At 36.5% G+C, this 19,953-nt stretch overlaps 2 protein-coding genes, 1 long non-coding RNA gene and 1 pseudogene across 3 annotated transcripts; all 4 read left to right on the forward strand.

The window, feature by feature from the left end:
- The first annotated feature begins 2,670 nt into the window (after nucleotides 1–2,670).
- On the forward strand, nucleotides 2,671–3,921 carry LOC104587475 (dirigent protein 21-like). The gene has a single exon (XM_010245103.3). The coding sequence runs from the start codon at nucleotides 3,370–3,372 to the stop codon at nucleotides 3,832–3,834; it is 465 nt and encodes a 154-aa protein (XP_010243405.1). The 5' UTR covers nucleotides 2,671–3,369; the 3' UTR covers nucleotides 3,835–3,921.
- A 2,539-nt stretch (nucleotides 3,922–6,460) lies between these two features.
- LOC104587474 (dirigent protein 22 pseudogene) lies at nucleotides 6,461–7,403 on the forward strand (annotated as a pseudogene).
- Nucleotides 7,404–11,763: 4,360 nt separating this feature from the next.
- LOC104587473 (dirigent protein 22-like) lies at nucleotides 11,764–12,624 on the forward strand. The gene has a single exon (XM_010245099.3). It carries the CDS (start codon nucleotides 11,896–11,898, stop codon nucleotides 12,469–12,471), a length of 576 nt encoding a protein of 191 aa, XP_010243401.1. The 5' UTR covers nucleotides 11,764–11,895; the 3' UTR covers nucleotides 12,472–12,624.
- Nucleotides 12,625–12,770: 146 nt separating this feature from the next.
- Nucleotides 12,771–19,074, forward strand: LOC109114022 (uncharacterized). Its single transcript, XR_016082047.1, has 4 exons — nucleotides 12,771–13,977; nucleotides 14,071–14,105; nucleotides 14,257–14,280; nucleotides 18,604–19,074. It is a non-coding gene; the product is annotated as an uncharacterized LOC109114022 (long non-coding RNA).
- Nucleotides 19,075–19,953: the final 879 nt, after the last annotated feature.

Consider the following 19,953-nt stretch of genomic DNA (forward strand, 5'->3'; position numbering starts at 1 on the left):
CGTGGTCGGGTCGAACTGCAAGGCAAGAAGATTAGAGTGATCCGGAGTGCTTTATCCAATGTGGGCACTCTAATGCTTAATTTAGCAAAAGAGATTTGAGAGAGCTGATAGCTTTAGGATGATAGAATGCAAGAGCTAAATCACACGTACCTTGTGAGGCTGGAGGTGAAGCCTTTATATAGGCAAGCTGCTGTGGGCCTCACAATGCGTGTCCGAAATTACCAGCCCATCTAATCCGAAATCAGTTCCACACCCGAAGTTGGACTCCGAATAAGCTGACAAGGCTTATCTAGGTCCATCCGATTCGAATTGGGTAGAGATAAGATCTGTTGACATGCGCCATGATCACGAAGAGATCGAAAACAGCTGGCTTGCTTCTAAAAAGAGGCTATATGGCATCTTGACAGGTCGGTAAATGTGACAAGCAGTTTGCATCTCGGTCTAACCGATTGATCCGAGATAACTAGAACTAATAAGGTATGTAAGGATGTTGAAGTGTAGCCAAGTCATTGCATCATTCCGCATATCATCACATCATTGAACGAGCCAAACTATCCATGATGAGGAGTGATTCCATATCCAACCCCAATTTAAAAAAGGATCTAATTTTTTGAAATCGAAAGTCCGTTTAATTGAATCCAAATCAGCACCTCAACTACCAGTCTTTGGCCACTTTTCAAGTCTATCATCAAATGTTTGTGATGGGAATTGGGAAAAATCAAGTCTGATGTTACATAAAGCTTCCAACCAGTCTTCATGCTAATGTTATTAAAACCTCATGTAGATTACATAAATTAACATTTCAAACAGACTTGAGTCCAAAACAAGGTTCAAAACAATGTTTTAAAAATTGAACAGCAACCAGAATCATTATTGAACAGCAACCAGAATAATTTTGGCCACCGATTTCTCAGTTAGCGGTTCAACAGTTCGATTTGAAACCAGTGCAACTGTCTACGGGTTTGACTAACTGGTTCAACAGTTTAATTCTGATTCTTGGGTAGACGAGTTCATTCGTTTCTGCCATTTGCAGAAGTCATCAGTAGCGATGGATGGCAAATTTTAATGTCTAGAGTATGATGCAGGGGAAGCCTTAAAACTAGGGTGGATTGGGTTTGAGTGCTGATTTAAAAATGAAAACCCAACCCATCCACTAACTGACCACACCGATTAATAAATAATAACTTATGTAAATGGGTTAATGGGTTGCAAACCAAATCTAACCCACCACCAAGCAAGGTTCAAAATATTGATATGTTCAATATGTTGGTAGGGGCGTATCAGGTGATATCGATACTGTTTTTTATACTTTTTTATTTTTTTCAAAACCGGTTCAAGGCTCTTTCACCATTGAACTGGTCAAAAATCCGATACACTCACTATAAGGACATATCGGAAAGGTCCCAGAACAAGACGTATTAGTCAATACAGGCCGATACATGTTGATACTTTAAACCTTGTCACCAAGGATCAAAATTAATATAGGCATATCAAATTGTATCTTGACTGTACTTTTTTTGTAGGTTTCTTTTTAAACTGGTTCAGGGGATCGGTTTAAGGCCTATCTACCCCCAAAACTAAGTGAGATATTGAAATATTCAATACAAAGGCCTATTGAAAGGTTACCGATATGGTTAGTATCGTCCATATGTTCTGATACGTTGCCATATTTTGATCAACAAGATATTAGAGAGTAGGAGAAAAGGGCAAAAACCAAATGTTGTAGATAGCAGATGTAATGTGTGGCTCATGACTTTTAATTTAGGCTTAATTTGGAAACATATAAATACAAATATTTATATTGCAAATACAGGTTTAGCAATACAAAATATTAGGCTTTGCACTGTACCTTCCAAACTAAATCTTAGGCTGTATTTGGTTGCAATGCACATACTGATGTAAAACTATAGCAGTGCAAATGATTTGAATGTAAATTTTGACCTATTTTTTTTTTTAAATTTAGATTATTTTGTTTGATTGCAGTATAAATGAAGTAAATTAAGAAATAAAGCAAAATAAAGTAAAACCTAAAACAAAATTAGATGAGAATTTTTATTTATTTGCACTCCCATGCATTTGTACTAGTGCAAATAAAATTGCACTAAAACCAAACGCAGTTGGCTCTTTTTGGAAAGAATACAAATATTAATATGTACAGTACAAATACATACAAAATAATAAAAAAATACAAGGTTTTGAGCTCTATATATTTGTATTTGTACTCCTTCCAATTTGGGCCTATGTACAGTACAAATACATATAAAATATTATAAAATACATGGTTTTGCACTCTATATATTTGTATTTGTATTCATTCCAAAGTGAGCCTTAAGAGTACAAATACAAATATGTACAGTACAAACAATACAATATATAATGTTTTACACTACATATTCATCATATTTGTACTCCTTCCAAAGTAAAATTTAAGGCTCTGTTTGGTTGCAATGCAATTTTATTTGCACTAGTGCAAATGCATAGAAGTTCAAATGAAAAAAATGCAAAATCTCATTTAATTTTATTATGGGTTTTACTTTATTCTACTTCATGCCTTAATTTATTTCATTTATACTGCAATCAAACAAAATAATTTAAAATTTGAAGCAAAATAGATCAGAATTTATACTCAAATCATTTGCAACTAAACACAGCCTTTAAGTACAATTCATGCATTCACTAAACTAGTCTCCGATTCCAAAATTTATGGGCAAAAATCTCATATGGGACACCATGGTTCTTCTGTTAATTCGCAAGGAAACGAGAAGAATGAGAAACCAGCTGATTCTTTAATGAAAGCCAAAACCGAAAAGCTGGAGGGTGAGAATGAGAAACAGAATCTGGCTAATGGAGACCAATATTCCCTCCTTTATTAAAGCAATGTAGGTGGTGTTTGGACGTGCACTTGGACGGTACCAATTTTATAGCAAAAATCAATGATGAGACTCTTGTAGTTGCCGACGAGAGCTGAAGTAAAGCTAAAGCGTGACGATAAAAACCCCATTGAGGATAATTGGATAAGTAGACTGCACTCCCCCTCAGATCGACCTTTTCATCACCTATCTTCTTCCATGAAACTACTTGTGATCGAGGCCCAAACAACACGAAAATTATTTAATTTGTTCAGAAATCCATGGACAATTAAGAAGACCCATTTATAAACAAGAAGCTCAATCGATCAATTTGTCATTCCATTTCTTTTGCAGCTATAGACTCCATCCCCTTCTGTCGCCATGGCCAAGTCCTTCTCTTCTTTCATTATTTTCTTAACCTTTCCCCTTCTTCTTCTTCTTCTTCTTCTTCTTTTCATTAGGCCTCGCAGCTGCAAGTAGCAAACCTCGTGGCTTTGTTCGAACTCTCTTGCCGGAGTCCATGGGGCTTAAGCGAGAAAAGATAACCCACCTTCACTTCTACTTTCATGACATTGTTAGTGGCCGCAACCCGACGGCCATCCAAGTTGCAGCGGCAGCATCAACCAACAGATCACTGACAAGGTTTGGCTTGGTGGTAGTGCTCGATGATATCTTGACTGAAACTCCAGAGCTGACCTCAAGGCAAGTTGGAAGAGCTCAGGGGATGTGCAGCTTCGCATCACAAGGTGATTTGAGCTTGTTAATGGTCTTGAACTATGCCTTCACTCATGGGAAATACAACGGAAACACACTCAGCATCCTTGGAAGGAACTCTGTACTTTCCGAGGTGAGAGAGAAGCCGGTGGTCGGAGGGAGTGGGCTTTTCAGGTTCGCTCGTGGCTATGCTCAGGCAAAGACTCACACTCTTGACCCTAAAACCGGAAATGCAGTTGTGGAGTATAACGTTTTTGTAGTCCATTATTGAGTTTGAGCCTCAATAATACATAGAAACCACGTATTCGTTTTCTTCTGATTTCAGATAAGCGTTAATGGAGATGATCGATTTGTATTATTTGTGGGATTTGAATCTTTTTATTCAACAGAGAAAACTTAAATTTGGCGTTTGGCTTGGCTTTGTCTTCTCCTTAATAAAGAAATTGAGGAGGCTGATTCCGAGTTAAAATATTAAAAACTTTCAGAATTTCCCTTCTCTCTCTGACTCCTGTGTCAAAAAGAGAACACAGAATTTCCCTTCCTCTGGTTCTAAACCCATAAGTCTGCGTTTGGAAACAATGCAAATGGAGTGTAAATTCTGGTTCAGGATAAATTTGCACTCTGGTTCATTTTTGCCTGTGTTTGACAATGTTATATTTTTGTATTGACAAATGACAAACCAATGCATATTTACATTGATAATAAGATATAAAAATATATTAATAAAAAAGAAATAAATTTGTATTCAAGTGGGATTTTGATAAAAAAAAAAACATATGCTTTATTAGAATTTCTGTTTGCATCCATTACAGCTAAAAGTCTGTTTGATAAGAAGATAAATTTGTCAATGCAAAATTAATCTAACTTTATAATTTATATGAACCCTTTTACATTCTACATATTTGCATTCACACATATTTACATCATTTTCAAACACAGCCTAAAAAATGGTCTCTCTGTTTTTGGCCTTTCACACAACTGACTGAGGCTTCAAACATCATTTATTCCTCAGTAAGGCTATTTTGTCAATGAACATACATCTCAAGATCAGCCATATAAAGCCTCCTAGGTTCCTGTAATTTGCCATTAATCCCATTTTCAAAGATGAGTGAAACCCTTTACTGAAAGACTTTTGGCAAAGAAACATGCCTAACCATGTCTTTTAACTATTTATATATGTCTTGGTTGGTGCAGAGAAATTTCTATGACAGCTCTTGGAAAGCTCTAACTGCACAAAGAAATTCGTCTGGATTGGGGCCCAGCCTGACCCTCTCTGAGTGCAAGGTTCAAAATATGGCAACAGGTGGGTATCCACCAATATTCTAAATGAGAGTTAGGTTATTCAATTCTTTTTTAACCTTAATAGCTGATGATGTGACATTCCTCACTCAAATTAATAAAATGAAAAAAGAAAAGTGTTTTCCACAAAAATTTAGCATATCAAGAGTAATCAAGTATGGAACGGGATTATTTGTCAACTTTCCAAGTTTTCACAGCACCCCAGTTCTAGAAACTCTTATTTCTGAATCCTGGAAAGGAAAAATAGAAGATCAATTAGGTGACAATTTGCTAGTTGGTATGGTGTCTGGCTGGTTGTGGTGGAGACTTGCGATTGAGTCCTGCCTACACCAGGAGGGTTGGTGGGTTATGGGTTTAGGGGATGGGGGTAACCCATCCCCCAAAAAGATAATTAAAGTGTTCTGTTGAACTTCCTGATTATCCCATCCTATAGATGCATTTCCATAAACCAGATTAGTTGTTCTGTTAAGTTAGGAATAGAATGAAGAGAACATAAAATTAAACTGATTCCTTTAACTCTAAACTAATTAAATAATTTGCCACAAAGATTCCTAAATTTCTTATACTTTTATTCTTCACTAGCTAGACAATCCTCTAGTACATCCACCTAGCTCCTTTAGCACAGTCAGTCTTGGGTGCTTAATTAATTTTGAGATAATAGCATATAAGGACAATCCTCTAGTACATCCACCTAGCTCCTTTAGCACAGTCAGTGTTGGGTGCTTAATTAATTTTGAGATAATAGCATATAAGGGCAATTTTTGGGCTCTAATATCAGTAAAAGTAATATTTAAAAAAAAATTAAAAATAGGGTAACTTTTGAAAAATAATATCAATAAAGGGCAGAATCACTGTTCATCCTCTTCCTCTTGCAGTCTACTCACCAGCGTCGCCGCCTCCGACAACGCCTCCACCCACCTCCGCCTCCGCTTCTGGCAGCATTGCCGGAGGTGGGCAGAGGCAGAGGCGGCGGCGCTGGTGGTTATTTCTCTGCCCAACACCGCCACCTCCGCCCACCAGCGCCGAGCCGCCGACGCTGCCTCTGTCTCCACCCACCTCCAGCAACATTGTCGGAGGCGGAGGCAGAGGTGGGCGGCAGTGGCGGCATTGGGCAGAGAAATAACCACCAGCGCCGCTGCTGCCGCCTCTGCCTCCGTCTACCTCTGGCAACATTGCCGGAGGCAGAGATAAGTGAAGGCATTGCCGGAGGTGGCAGCAGACGGTGGCGGCACTGGTGAATAGATTGCAAGAGGAAGAAGATGATCAGTGATTTTGCCCTTTATTGATATTATTTTTCCAAAATTATCCTATTTTTTAAATTATTTTAAAAATATTACTTTTACTAATATTAGACCCCAAATGTTGCCTTTATATGGGCCAACCCCTACCCCTTTTCTGACGCCATAAGGCAAAGAATAATGAAATCCTGAGCATCATAACTTGTCGTTCAGCACCAGTGACCAGAGAAAATAAGGTGTGAGACCACCCCTTAAAAAGAACCAGTGAGGCAGTGCTTGGATACCACTCAAACCTGTAACTGTTCCACTAACACTCTTAATAATTAAGTTGTAATCATACCGCAGACGGATTATCTTCCAAGCAAAATCTCATGGACGGATTCATCTGGTGGTGGGATTTTGCTTAAAGTGGCCACGCGTTTTACTTTAGAACTACTTTTTCCTGAGTTCTTTTTAGGGGAAAGACCAGTGACCAACTCCTTTTTCAGAAGTTCTGAGCTTTGAAATACAGGCACAGAGAGAGAGAGAGAGCAATCTCCAACTTTGTTGTTTTGCCTCGTCTAAACCCTTTTGATTTGATTTGAACTCATGGGTAGTAGTCTCTTCAAGTCTGTTTTTCCGTTCATCGTTTTCTTCTTCGTCTTGGCCATTTCTGAAGGAAAGCCTCATGGATTCTCTAGAGTACTCAAGAAAGAGAAGTTAAGTCACTTCCGCTTGTATTGGCATGACATCGTCGGTGGTTCCAATCCGTCAGCCGTCCAGGTCGCAGCAGCGCCGACTACAAACACGTCGGCCACCTTGTTTGGCACAGTGATGGTGATTGATGATGCATTGACAGAAGGACCCGAGCTGAGCTCGAAGCTTGTTGGACGAGCGCAGGGGTTCTACACCTTGTCGTCACAGAGTGAGGTGGGCTTATTAATGTCCATGAACTTTGCTTTCATGGAAGGGAAGTATAACGGAAGCACCATCACCATTTTAGGGAGGAATGCAGTGTTCACAAAGGTGAGAGAGATGCCGGTGATAGGTGGAAGTGGACTGTTCCGGTTTGCTAGGGGCTATGTTCAGGCTAGGACTCACACTTTCAATCTTAAAACAGGAGATGCCACTGTTGAGTATAATATCTATGTCCTCCATTATTGATCTTCTTTTTCTAGCCTTGTTTTCTCTGTTTGTTCTCACATTTGTAGCAGTGGGGGAGGACATATCCTCACATCCTTTCTCTCTTTCACTCATGTGAAATATTAAAAGTAAAAAAAAAAAAAAATAATAAAGTTTTTAAGTTAGATATCTTTATTTTCCATCATAGAGTTTTATAGATCTCATCCTTACAACCGGTCCCCCTGTTGATATCTCTAAATTTATATTTGGAAAGACATTATTCGAAATTATATTCTAGATTCCTTTTCTTGTTCATCTTATCTTTATCACAAATTTCATGATATTATTCAACCATAAATCCCCCTCCACCCAAAACGTCAAAGACTTAATTTCAAAACATCTCCCATGCACATAATTAATTAATCAAAACATCTATTTTTCTTCAAACATGTCTGTTTTTAAAGCATCAAAAACATCTATTTCAATTATAAAACTACTTAATTACCTCAAATAGTTTATTTATCTTTTTTCCCTAGGCCTAAATAACATGGGGTAAATTGATCTTGTTCTGTAAAAGTCTAAAGAAACTATTGCTCATTCCCATCGGTTATCATCTTTTCTCTTTTTTTATTAATTTAATGTAGATTTGTTTCATGCATTGTCCCTATTCAATAATAGAATGTAACATGAAAAAACATCTGACCTGATTTTTTGGTTATCTCAATCAGTTCAAAATTTGAAATTATTTTTTAACTTGGTGATTTATCTCATTCCAAGTACTTGATTTATGTACTTAAGCTATATAAAAATAAATAAATTTGCAGTTCAATAATTAAAAAAGGAAAAAATATATTTTCTACTGTTTTATATGCAAAAGAAATACAAAATATATAAAAACTTTGGTGAATTGATGTTTACTTCATACTTTTTTCCTTAAAAAAGGCTTTTTTTTAATAGCAGATCATGGGTCACCACTAGGCACTAGTATATACAATAAAAAGAGGAGTGTCTGTGGAGGCCAAGGGTCTCTCACCACAGTCCTCACACTAAGTCTTCCTTTCTCTCATTCTTCACACATGTGAAATATTAAAAATCCTTTTACATCTCCTCATAAACCTAAAATCCCTCTTATGTCTTAATTTTCTCTATATTAAAATCTATCATTATCCTTCTCTAATAAAATTGTTCTTAATTCTCCCCCCTCTCTTCAATAGTCAATGTTTATAACATTTCTTCTCCCCCATTAGATCTCTTATTTCTTATTAAGGCCTCGTTTGTTTTCACTTGGATATGTGAATTTACCTGGGCAAGTATTTTTGAGATAAAATTTGTCCAGGTAAGATAGGTTCTAGCAATTCTTGTGTGATACAAGTTACTTGAGTAAAGGGAAACCTAGGAGGGAGGGGGCGTTATTTTAGCACGGATAAGTTGCTTGCCCACCCTCTAGGAGGGTATTAGTTACCTGAGTAAATGGTACTCTTTGGAATCATCGTTTATCGTGGAACCCAATATTACAGCAAATGAATACCCGATTAACCAACTTACCCCTACTAAATATCGGCAACCGAACATGGCCTAAATATCTTTGAAACTCTTTTGCCTCTTTCTAATAAAACATGGATATAAATAAGATGGATTGTGTAGGGTTAAGAGCCAACCCTAGACTAACCTTGAATATGAACCTTAATTTGAAACCAAATTGATGTAAAATTTTAAATTTACCAAGCCAAACCTATCCAAACTCTATTCAACCCCATATATTTTTCATGGATTTGCTTGCTAATATCCAAAGAATATAAAACTCTCCTTGAACCTCTTAATAACCCGACCCCAAGAAAATGAAAATACATCAAAACTTCATCACCTATTTAACTCAAATACATGGAACACCAACTTCATTTTCAATGATGCGGTTAGGAATTCTAGTCATCTACTTTAAATTAATTAAGGGGCAATACTCATAGATAGAAATTGTTCCAGGTGCTAAGTTTTGGTCATGTATGGCATCTTTGGCAAAGGTATTAAACATCGAATATTGCCATTTATCCTAAACCCCATAATTTGAACCTAAGTATGACAGCTCCATACACATGGACCTTCTATATCAGGCCGATGCATGTGCCTTATTATGATTGGTCCATTATTAGAAGATTCCAAGTGGTTGATAACCCTAACCTAGGTTATGATTATATGGAGACTAAATCAGCCCCCCACAACGTCCCACAGCACATCCTGTTGTGTATTGGGATTATCTCCCAATGATAATTTAAGAAATGATGATATCATCATCGGGAGATGTTTTCTATACATCAAAATATCTACAATGCTTTTACTATTTGTTACCACTAACAATAAGTTCACCTCTTCCTTATATTAGGGTTGTTCATCAAAAACAAAAAAACCCAACTAAACTGACAAAATTGAATCGAAAGTTTTAGTTAATTGAACTGACCCGATGAAATGATCAATTCTGTATATTTGAAAGTCGAAAGTACTGGTTTGATTTCAGTTAACCAATATGAATATTAGTTTTGATTTGATTTTGATTCATGGTTTTCCAAAAGTCAATAATGCCAATTTAGTTTGGAAAATAGGCTTATGGTTCGGTTAACTAGAGAGTGAGCACCCCTACACCTTGAATTATCTCAAGCAAGGTAGTACTTTTGATCCCATAGCCATTGTTTATTTTAAGTGGGCTCTCTACAATTTTTATTCATTAACTTCTATAGAAATTAAATATCATTTTCATACTTACCCATAGGATACTACAGTTGTACATTGGTAACATCTTCCCATAATGGTTACATGTAAATAGAGAAGACACCTCCCAATATACAGCTCTAATGTCTAGGTACGGGTAGGAGATCCCGATCTTGCTTAAAACCTCTTAGAGATTACGTGTCCGTTTGGTGTATTTTTCACACAGTCTTTTGACTGTTTACAAGCCAGGAAGACCGAATCGGCCTATTCTCGTTTGGCATGTGAAAGATCTTGCTGCCAAAAGACACGACACTGAAAAGATGCGAGAAACCTATTTTGAGCTGAATTTGAGAAGCTCCAAATGAAGTTTCTCGAGTCTTTTTGCAATTGCACTAGGCATATTTATTTTTCATACTTTCCAAATGGAGCAATAGATGCATTTTCATAAACAAAATTAGCACCCCTCACTTTAATTTGCAATTTAGCCCAGTTTCTAGGGGTGCTCACGGTTTGGTTAACCAAACCGTGGGGCTTTTATTGTAACCGAACCATTAATACCAGTTTTTAGAAAATTGGTAACCAAAACCAATCGGTTAACCTGTTGATCGGTTCAGTTCATTGATTTTTTTAATTTTTACAATATATATTATAAAAATATATATAAATATATAATAAAAAATTGAAAAAATATATAAAATATTATATTTTAAATAATAAATAATATATCATATATTATAAACATGTATATATAATGCATATTTATTAATTTATAATATATAAAATATATAAAATATATAATATACATAAGTATATATATTTATAGAAATATATCCGGTTGGTTCTGTTAACTACAGTTTTCTAAATAAATTAACTGAAACCAAACCGATACCTTTAGTTTTTAAAAACATCGAACCAAAACTGAACCAATCGTTACAGTTAACCGATTTTCCGATTCGGTCAATTTGGTTTTTCCATTTTTTTTGCTCACCCCTACCAGTTTCATGCTTATATTCTAAAAGATACGTATAGAGGGGCTTATTTCGAGCATATGACAGGTTCTTTTAGGATGAAAAATTGTTATGTGAAGATAGGAATAGAATGAAGAGAAGAAATTAAATCAAAACTGACTCCTTAACTCTAAATTAATTAAATAATTTACCACCTTAAATAAGTGCTTATTCCAATAAACTCTTAATAACACGCACTTCCAAATATGAGCATAGACTTTATACATTTAGAAAAATAGGGTCTAAACCAAATCCCACTTAACGAACCAGTTTCCAAACCAAGAATATCTAATAACGGCTGGATATACTTTAGTCACTTGGATACCACTCAAACCTGATCCACTGAGTCACTAGCAGTCCCCCCTAAAAACTTAGCTGCAATAATACTTCTATCTTCCATGTACATTCTCATGGAGGGATCTATCTAGTGGTGGGTCTCTCTCTCAGATATCGAACAAGTTTCAAGTTTTTTTCTTTTTGTGAAAAAAAACTTTGAATCTATTTGGTTCATGAGAATATGGGTCCATTCTAATTCCAACTAGGTTGCATGGAATTCGAATCATATTCTCATTCTGTGGAATGGTATATTATCAAGAATTTAGATTCCAATTCTGATTCCGACTGCCAAACAAACGGACCCCTATGCAAACAGGGGATCAAGGTTGTGATCCTACCTTATTTTACTGGTACTGTAGCTTGGTTCCCGGTACCCTATAATAATAATAATAATAATAATAATAATAATAATATTATTATTATTATTATTATTATTATTATTATAATAGTTCCCTGTTAGCTTAAAGTAATCACGCGTTTTCCTATGGACCTACTTTCTACTATTTTTTTTTTCTTTTTTGGAAAAAGACCAGCGACCAACTCCTTTTCCAGAAGTTCTTCTGAACTTCAAAAAAATACAGAAATGCAGGCAGAGAGACCATTTTCCAACTCTGTTGCTTGGCCTCGTCTAAACCCTTTTGATTTGATCTCATGGCTAGCAGTCTGTTCAAGTCTGTTCTCCCGTTCATCATTTTCTTCTTCATCTTGGCCATTGCTGGAGGAAAACCTCATGGATTCTCTAGAGTCCTAAGTCCAGCAGCACTAGGACTCAAGAAGGAGAAGTTGAGCCACTTCCGAGTGTACTGGCATGACGTCGTCAGTGGTTCCAATCCGTCAGCCGTCCAGGTCGCCGCAGCACCGACTACAAACACGTCGGCCACCTTGTTTGGCACAGTGTTTGTGATTGATGATGCATTGACAGAAGGACCCGAGTTGAGCTCTAAGCTTGTCGGACGAGCGCAGGGGTTCTACACCTTGTCGTCACAGAGTGAGGTGGGCTTATTAATGGCCATGAACTTTGCTTTCATGGAAGGGAAGTATAACGGAAGCACCATCACCATTTTAGGGAGGAATGCAGTGTTCACAAAGGTGAGAGAGATGCCGGTGATAGGTGGAAGTGGGCTGTTCCGGTTTGCTAGGGGCTATGTTCAGGCCAGGACTCATACTTTCAATCCTAAAACAGGAGATGCCACCGTTGAGTATAATATCTATGTCCTCCATTATTGATCTTCTTTGTTTCTCTCTTTGTTCCCACATTTGTATTTGCACTATTTCCAGCAGGACAATTTGTGCCTTAAGACTGTATTTTTATGAAATTACTTTATCAATGAAAGCTGCTGAAACTTGCTTATTAATAAATGGCAGCAATTGGATCATAAATAGCCTAGACTTTCTCAGTTTTCATAAATTGCTGATCATTTTGTTTTTCCATTTTATGTCCGATTCTTTCCAAGAATTTGCTTTAGGAGTTGGGTTCGTGTTTCAATAATCAGATTCTGAAAAAAAAAGGGCCTCTGTTCCTTGCACCCATTAGACGAATGAGTCTCCTTCAAAGGTCAAAACAAAGATCAATTTGTCAGAAACAGAAAGCATTTCATATTCAGAGCTGTCAAACAGCTTGGAGCCTGTAATTACTTATTCGCATGTATTCCATATTCAGACGACCGGAGCTCAACATGGGAATTCAATACATGGTGAGCTATGGGGAGCCGGCAAACAAACACCCAAGAGACTCCCGGCTGTTTACTGATCAAATGACACCGACGGCCAAATTGGGTGTCGGTGTCCTGTCAACATGGGAGTCCGGATCTGCAGTCAAATAGCTCTTTTTGAAATTTCTGAATGGGAGAAAGTCAGGAATAGCGTCAACGAGACACTTGTAAGAGCCCCAAGAAAAGAAGAAGAAGGCATCTCCACCTCCGGCGAGTAATGGTGTGTAGTCTGAGAATTATGACAAAGACCAATTCCCAGCTGAAACTCCCATGCCCAATCTGTCTCAATTCAGGCCAGAACTTGCTTGTTTGGCTGGGCAAACCATCCGCTTGTCTTGCAGGAATCGGAATGTCGAACCATTTGGTTGGGTGGAATCGGAATCTATTCCTGGTGGAATGGCATTCCCTCCCCTCCCTTGCGAATGAAGATCCATTCCAATCAATTCTGATTCCACTCCGATTCTTGGCCTGAACCAAACAAACAAGGGAAATATACCATTCTGGAGGATTTCAAGTCCAATTCTTACAAGCAAACCAAACCCCAGTCCAAACTAGTGAAAGAGGGGGTGTCTAACATTAATTAGATGGGTCAGCTCATATGTAATATTGTCAGTATCATAAATCAAAAGAAAAATAAATGAAGTGGTAAAAAAAATAGGAACAATGTTCATAGTATCCATGCCTTTGACAGTGAATATCTATCAAATTGTCATTGTTTAAACTTACAGATGTTCTTAATACATAATAATTAGGGTCCGTTTGGTTCGCAGTAATAGGGGTCTGAAATCGAAATCGGAATGGTCCATGCATTTGGTTGGGCGGAATCAGAATCGATTCCCATTTCGGACGGAATGGCAATCCCCCATTTTCGGAAATGGGCCATTCCTGACCCACCCCCCGGAATCGGAATGTCATTCCCGCTCTTTCACGTAAAAAAATCAAAATGACAAAAAAACCCTCAAACCTCTCCCTACCCGATTCCAACTTTCAGAACCGAAACTCCGGCGACTGTAACAACAAGGTAAATCACCGTTGATTTTTTCTCTCCTATTTCCTATTCTTCTTCTTCCTCTCCTTCTCTCTCTCACACTTTATTTTTTTCATTACTCCCCAGTTTTTTCACTGCAAACCCGACCAGACCATAGCAAGGTAAGTTTTATTTTGAAGCTGATTCATGATCCCTTAAATTAGAGGATGAAACAGATTTTGTATTGCAATTTGGCAAGTTAAATTCCTTTTCTCATTTTTTCTACTTTCGAGAGGTAAAATCTCTGAAAATTCCGCTCGTTCTATTTAATAGGCTGAACTATATAGAGCTCAAAAGGTAGTTTCCTCTTCTTCTCTCCTATCTTCTTCTTTCTTTTTTCCTTCTATTTTCTGCTATTATTCTAATCAAATTATACCATATTTATAGCCATTAGTTGCTTACCTTCTTTGATGAGATGTCCTGATGCCCATGGACCTGAAACATTTGAAGAGAGCCATTATATGAGAAGTTCACCTTTCTCGAAGAAGGAAAAATTATATAAACTGGGATATAGTATATATAATAGGGCTTTGACTGTATTGATTAGAATAGGGATGGCATATGGGTGCATTCAGGCTTAAAATAGAGAGAGCAGATACAAGCATTTCAAAGCTGCTGCTTATGGAGGTATAGAAGCTATGGTTTGTAAGGAAAAATCTAGGCATTCCATGAAAAAACAGTGGTATCTGGTAGGTGCCATGTTTAAAGATGGCTGCTGCTAAAATTCAAGAAAACATAAGGGTGATTTTATGTATATTAATTTTCTTTTCCAAATTTTAGAGCTAAAAATGTGATACTATAATCTTGTCATTTTCACTTGCACAGCCTTATGGTTTACTATTCCAATGGTGGATCCTAGTAACCTGTATATATGTATTATGTGGTAAGTTACAGGGTACCAGGTTGAAGTATATTGAAATATGGGGGCACCAAAATCACAACCTCCTCTTAACCTCCTTCGTTAGCTCATAGTTGGGGACTTGTGCTTTTGGTCAATTGTCACATATATTAGAGCACTTATCTTCTTCCAACACTCCAAAGAAGTTAAGTTGTTCTAAAGGCGGACCAAACATCTGGAAGAGGAATAGGGAGATGACACAGAACAGATAACACTCCACTGGGGATGCTTTTCAAATTTCAACTAACTTGTCTTTCCTTGACATAGGGAGAGAGATTGATTTATGGAGAGAGGGTACTTTGTTTCCTAGAAAAGAAATCTGAGAAATTCCACTAGTTTGTGCCTTAGATATGCAGCCTTGAATTAGTCAAATGCTGTTAATCAAGAGTTGAAGTTAGACTTGCAATATTTCTATGAGAATATGAACTTGGATGGATTGCTTGTCAGTCAATGTAAGAGGTTTGTTTGGATGGTTTTAGTTGTTAGAAGGAAGAAATGAGCAAGTGTCCAAGATGAAGCTTTGTAGGTCAACATGACTTTATGGGGTGATTGTCTATATATATTTTTTGTCCAGCCAGAAAATTTATCTAAACTTTATGGGGTGATTGTCCAAGATTTAGCAATGTGAATGCCAGATTTCTTTTTTCTTTCTCACCAATGGATAGTTCTTATGTTTATGGAAAGCAGCTTATGTATGAATCCAATATTTGTGTAAATTAGCGATTGCTAATACTAATCCTAAAAATTAGATAATCATCACATCCCCACCAGTCTTGAGAGCAGACTCATAAGAGAATGCAACATTGTTTGGGAAGTACAAACAGATGGAGGAGGTGATAGAACTCACAAAGATAAGAGTGGTGCATTGGGATTTAGTGACAACAAAATTTAAAGATTTACCTTTTAATAATTGATTAGAGACTGGTAAACAGTGGTGGGTTTCCAAAGAAGTAAACAGGTAAGAGTGATGCAATGGAGTCCACCAGATTGTGGGAAAATCAAGTTTAACTTTGATGGGTGTTGTATCAGAAATCTGGGCTATTGGGTGTAGGGGGTGTTGTCAGAAATGTTATGCTTAGTTTTTCAGGCCCGGTGGGACAAGGGAAGTCTTTGAGAGCGGAATTGATGGCTCTAATACAGGGTTTAAAATTGTGGCAACAACGGGGGTTAAGAGATGTAATAGAGGAGGGAGACTGTCATGTGTTATTTGCTGGATGAAAGGTCAGAAACAAATATGGTTGTCTCACTAGGGTTCTCCCTGAATGCCTCATTCAATTGGAACCCTAGAAGGGCAAATATGTTAGCAGATTCTTTAGCAAGAGATGGAGCGGGGAGGGATTCTCTGCTGTGGGGTTGCCCTGGACTGGGTTGTAATTTTGTAGAAAAGATTTCTTGGTAGGGCTGTGGGGAATTTGTTTCTGTTATATAAAGTGTACCTGTTTTAATGATGGTTGCTTTGTAATCTGTTTGACTTGATTAATGAAAATCTTCTGTAATTTATCAAAAAAAAAGGACATCCTAACCTGTCCCAACCTTTGTTATCCAAACACAGAAAGGACATGCCTGGATACAGTACATATATGAAATTTACACTAAAATTTGAAGTATCCAACATGATATGGCACCCACGCACATGTATCTGGGTATCAATGGTTTTAACCCGTTTAGGTGGGTTGGCAACACCTACCTATTCCCTCATTCTGCTCTAAGGCTGTGTTTTATGTTATAGTAGTGGTAGTAGTTGTGTATTAATAGTTATAGCATTTTTAGCTTTAGTTTATACATTGAAAACTCATTTCTATGCATCTCAACAACAGATTTCCAAATATAAATTTATCTAGGAGAATAGAGTTTGTGAAACCTATCTTACTGAAAATTAGTGTTTGGTATTACTATCATCCGTCTTATCCCACTTAAGTGGGATTGGAAGTATAAGTAAAATTACTCTATCTTGGTCTATGAAAGGTCATATGGCACCACCATCATCAACAACAACAATTTCATGTTGTAGGCTGAGAGATATTTTGTTGAAGACTATTGTGGATGCAGCCGCAGACAGCAGCAGTACAGCAGCAGTAATGGGCGTTAGATTCAGTTTCTTAATTAGGCAGTAGCATTATTATTTCCTAGGTCTTTTAGAAAGTTTCTTAATGTTTCTTTTAGAAAGTTTCCTTTTAGAAAGTTTCCTAATGTTTTTAGAAAGTCTCTTTTTAGAAAGTCTCTTAAGTTTCCTAATGTTTTTAGAAAGTCTCTTAAGTTTCCTAATGTTCTTAGAAAGTCTCTTTTTAGAAAGTCTCTTAATGTTTTTAGAAAGTTTCCTTAAGAAGGACTCTTGTAATTCCTATTTAAGGAGCAGATGTTATTCAATAAATATATCCAGAATTTCAGTCAAGAAAGAGCAGAGGAGAGTTGGTGATCTCTTTAACAAATCACCATAAAGGCGCTAAAGATAGGTTCCTCGAGAAAAGGGAGAAACAAGGGAAAAAAAGAAGTTTTCCCCGTTAACCGACCTGTGACGAGATCCTATTCGCGGGCCCTTAACAAAGACAGTCAAACCTTCCTAGATATTCATGGGAAATTATCAATATATTCCCAAGATTTTACCATGTTTAGATTGTCTCTATCTTTCTGTCTCTCTTCCCTCAGGCCTTAATTGTATCAGTGAAAAGGTGCATAAATTTCATTTCTAGATCCCTAGAAAAAATCAAATTACACTTAGACAATAAGGAATATGCAGTAAAATGAGCACCTTCTTTGAGTTGTATATTCTTGTACAATGTAGAAATGAACCTAGAGTAGGACCATGCTTCCAACTTTAAGGAACTCAAGATTACTAAAGTCTGTCCAGGGGAAAATAATATCCACTGTGGTTTTCAACTTGGCTTATGTAGCTTGGACAAGTTTGTGCTACATTAATCCTGTTTTGTCATTCCATTCTATCAAGGGCCATATCCATTGACCATTATTAAATTGTAAGCCCCAAAATAATTTCTCACTACCTCAACCAATGTCCTTTTACGCCTGATCCTGTCTCATCTTGGTTCCAGCCCTTTGCATCAGATTGCTTCTTATTGGTGCAGCAGGCAGTCTTCTATGTATATATCCAAACCATTTTGGTTTGTTATCCCTCATTTTATCACTTACTGGACTAGTAATCTCTCTCCTGTACTTTCACAAGGTAAAAATCTTACCAATCAAGAAGCAAAAAAAAAAAAAAACTGATCAATCAGGATTTGTGAAACACACTAGAGAGCAATGGAAGCAAATTGAACATTGTCTCCATCTTACCTGATTAGGTTATAATGAATAAATTATTAAATACATAAAAAAACTAAGATTTTTATGTTGTTAATGTATAATGCATTTGATGTAGGACAAAATTCACAATGAAATGTAGGCCTAATGTGTACGGACAATATCAATTCAGATCTAAAACAAATCTGTAGAGTAATAATTATTAAATACACAAGCAATGGAAGGTAATCGAACATTGACCGCATCTTACCTGATTAGGTTATAATGAATAAATTATTAAATACAATAGCAAACTAAGATTTTTATGTTTAGTTGTTATTTTTTCTTTCTGGTTTTTCATCTGCTTTGAGACTGTTATCTGTTTCTCTTTTTTTTTCTTTGTTTTTTTTTTCAGAAAAACAGTGAATTGTTCTTTTTATCCCATGTTTTCTTCAATTTCTTTATCTAATTATATCCTGCCTTTTCAGAGTCTCCAAAATACCAAGCCCCATCAGTAGGAAGGGAAAGATGGCCAGAAATTGCCTTCCAATCCTGAAGAGGTTGAGGACCTACGACGTGAATTTGCTGCAAATCCACTGATTGCATTCTCTTACAATGAACTAAAGATAATAACAAAGAAATTTAGGCCAGATCATGTGTTGGGTGGAGGAGGATTTGGAAGTGTTTATAGAGGATACGTTTCTGAGGATTTAAGTAAGGGGCTTCAGCCCCTTCAAGTAGTAGTCAAGGTTCATGATGGGGGTAATAGTTTTCAGGGCCACAGAGAATGGATGGTACTTTTGTCTTTGGAGATTATTTCTCTATTTTTCTCTACTATTATTTGGAGATTATTTCTCTTTCAGTTCTGCTAGGAACTTGGCAGGTTTGTAGGCAGAGGTTATATTTCTAGGACAACTCTCTCATCCAAGTTTGGTTAAACTCATTGGATACTATTGTAATTTCTGCATTTTCCCCGCAAACTTTTTATGTTTTTCTATTTTTTTGCAAAATTTCTAGTATTTTCATGCATTTTTCTGAATTTTATGCCAAAATTATTGTAATTTCTGCATTTTCTGATTTTCTTGCAATTTTCTGCAATTTCCTACAAAAATTCTGTAATTTCTATAATTTTATGCAAAATTGTTGTAATTTCTGCATTTTCTTGCAACTTTTGCAATTTCTACAAAATTCCTGATATTTTCATGCATTTTTTGAATCTTCTGTTAAATTGTTGTAATTTCTGCATTTTCCTACAAATTTTCTCTATTTTTTTTTTATTTTTCTACAAAATTTCTAGTATTTTCATGCATTTTTCTGATTTTTTTTTGAAAATTGTTGCAATTTCTGCATTTTCTTGCAAAATTTCTGCTTTTTTTTTTGCAAGTTCTGCAAATGTCATTTATTTTTCATGCAATTTCTGAATTTTCTACAAATTATTGTAATTTCTGCATTTTACTACAAAACTTTTGCAATTTTTGGTATTTCCATGCATTTTTGGCTTTTTTTTATTTTTATTATGGGCAAAATTGGAAATTATGGCTGATTCCGATTCCAGCCTCTTAATGAACCAAACAGCATAAATCGGAATCCGATTCCAATTCCGGTCTGAACCAAACAACCAAGTGAAATAGACCATTCCGATTCCGATTCCAATCACAAACCAAACGGGCCCTTCTTATTTAGTGAGTTGTCTGGTTTAAAAGTAGATAATGTTAGAGAATAAAAATATATTCAAACATCTCACCAAACAACTTAAGATTTCAGGTTGAATGGTTCCTTAAGTACCAAAACCTACTTATACAGTCAATTTAGCCAAGTGATCTAGTAGTGTTCAACCC

The sequence above is a fragment of the Nelumbo nucifera genome, chromosome 2 (assembly GCF_055504915.1).
Source record: "Nelumbo nucifera cultivar China Antique chromosome 2, China Antique-T2T, whole genome shotgun sequence".
NCBI classification, from domain to species: Eukaryota; Viridiplantae; Streptophyta; class Magnoliopsida; order Proteales; family Nelumbonaceae; genus Nelumbo; species Nelumbo nucifera.

What these genes read in the sequence shown, in the direction of transcription:
- LOC104587475 (XM_010245103.3), top strand. Translation starts at nt 3,370, where the DNA reads ATGGGGCTTAAGCGAGAAAAGATAACCCACCTTCACTTCTACTTTCAT.
- LOC104587473 (XM_010245099.3), top strand. Translation starts at nt 11,896, where the DNA reads ATGGCTAGCAGTCTGTTCAAGTCTGTTCTCCCGTTCATCATTTTCTTC.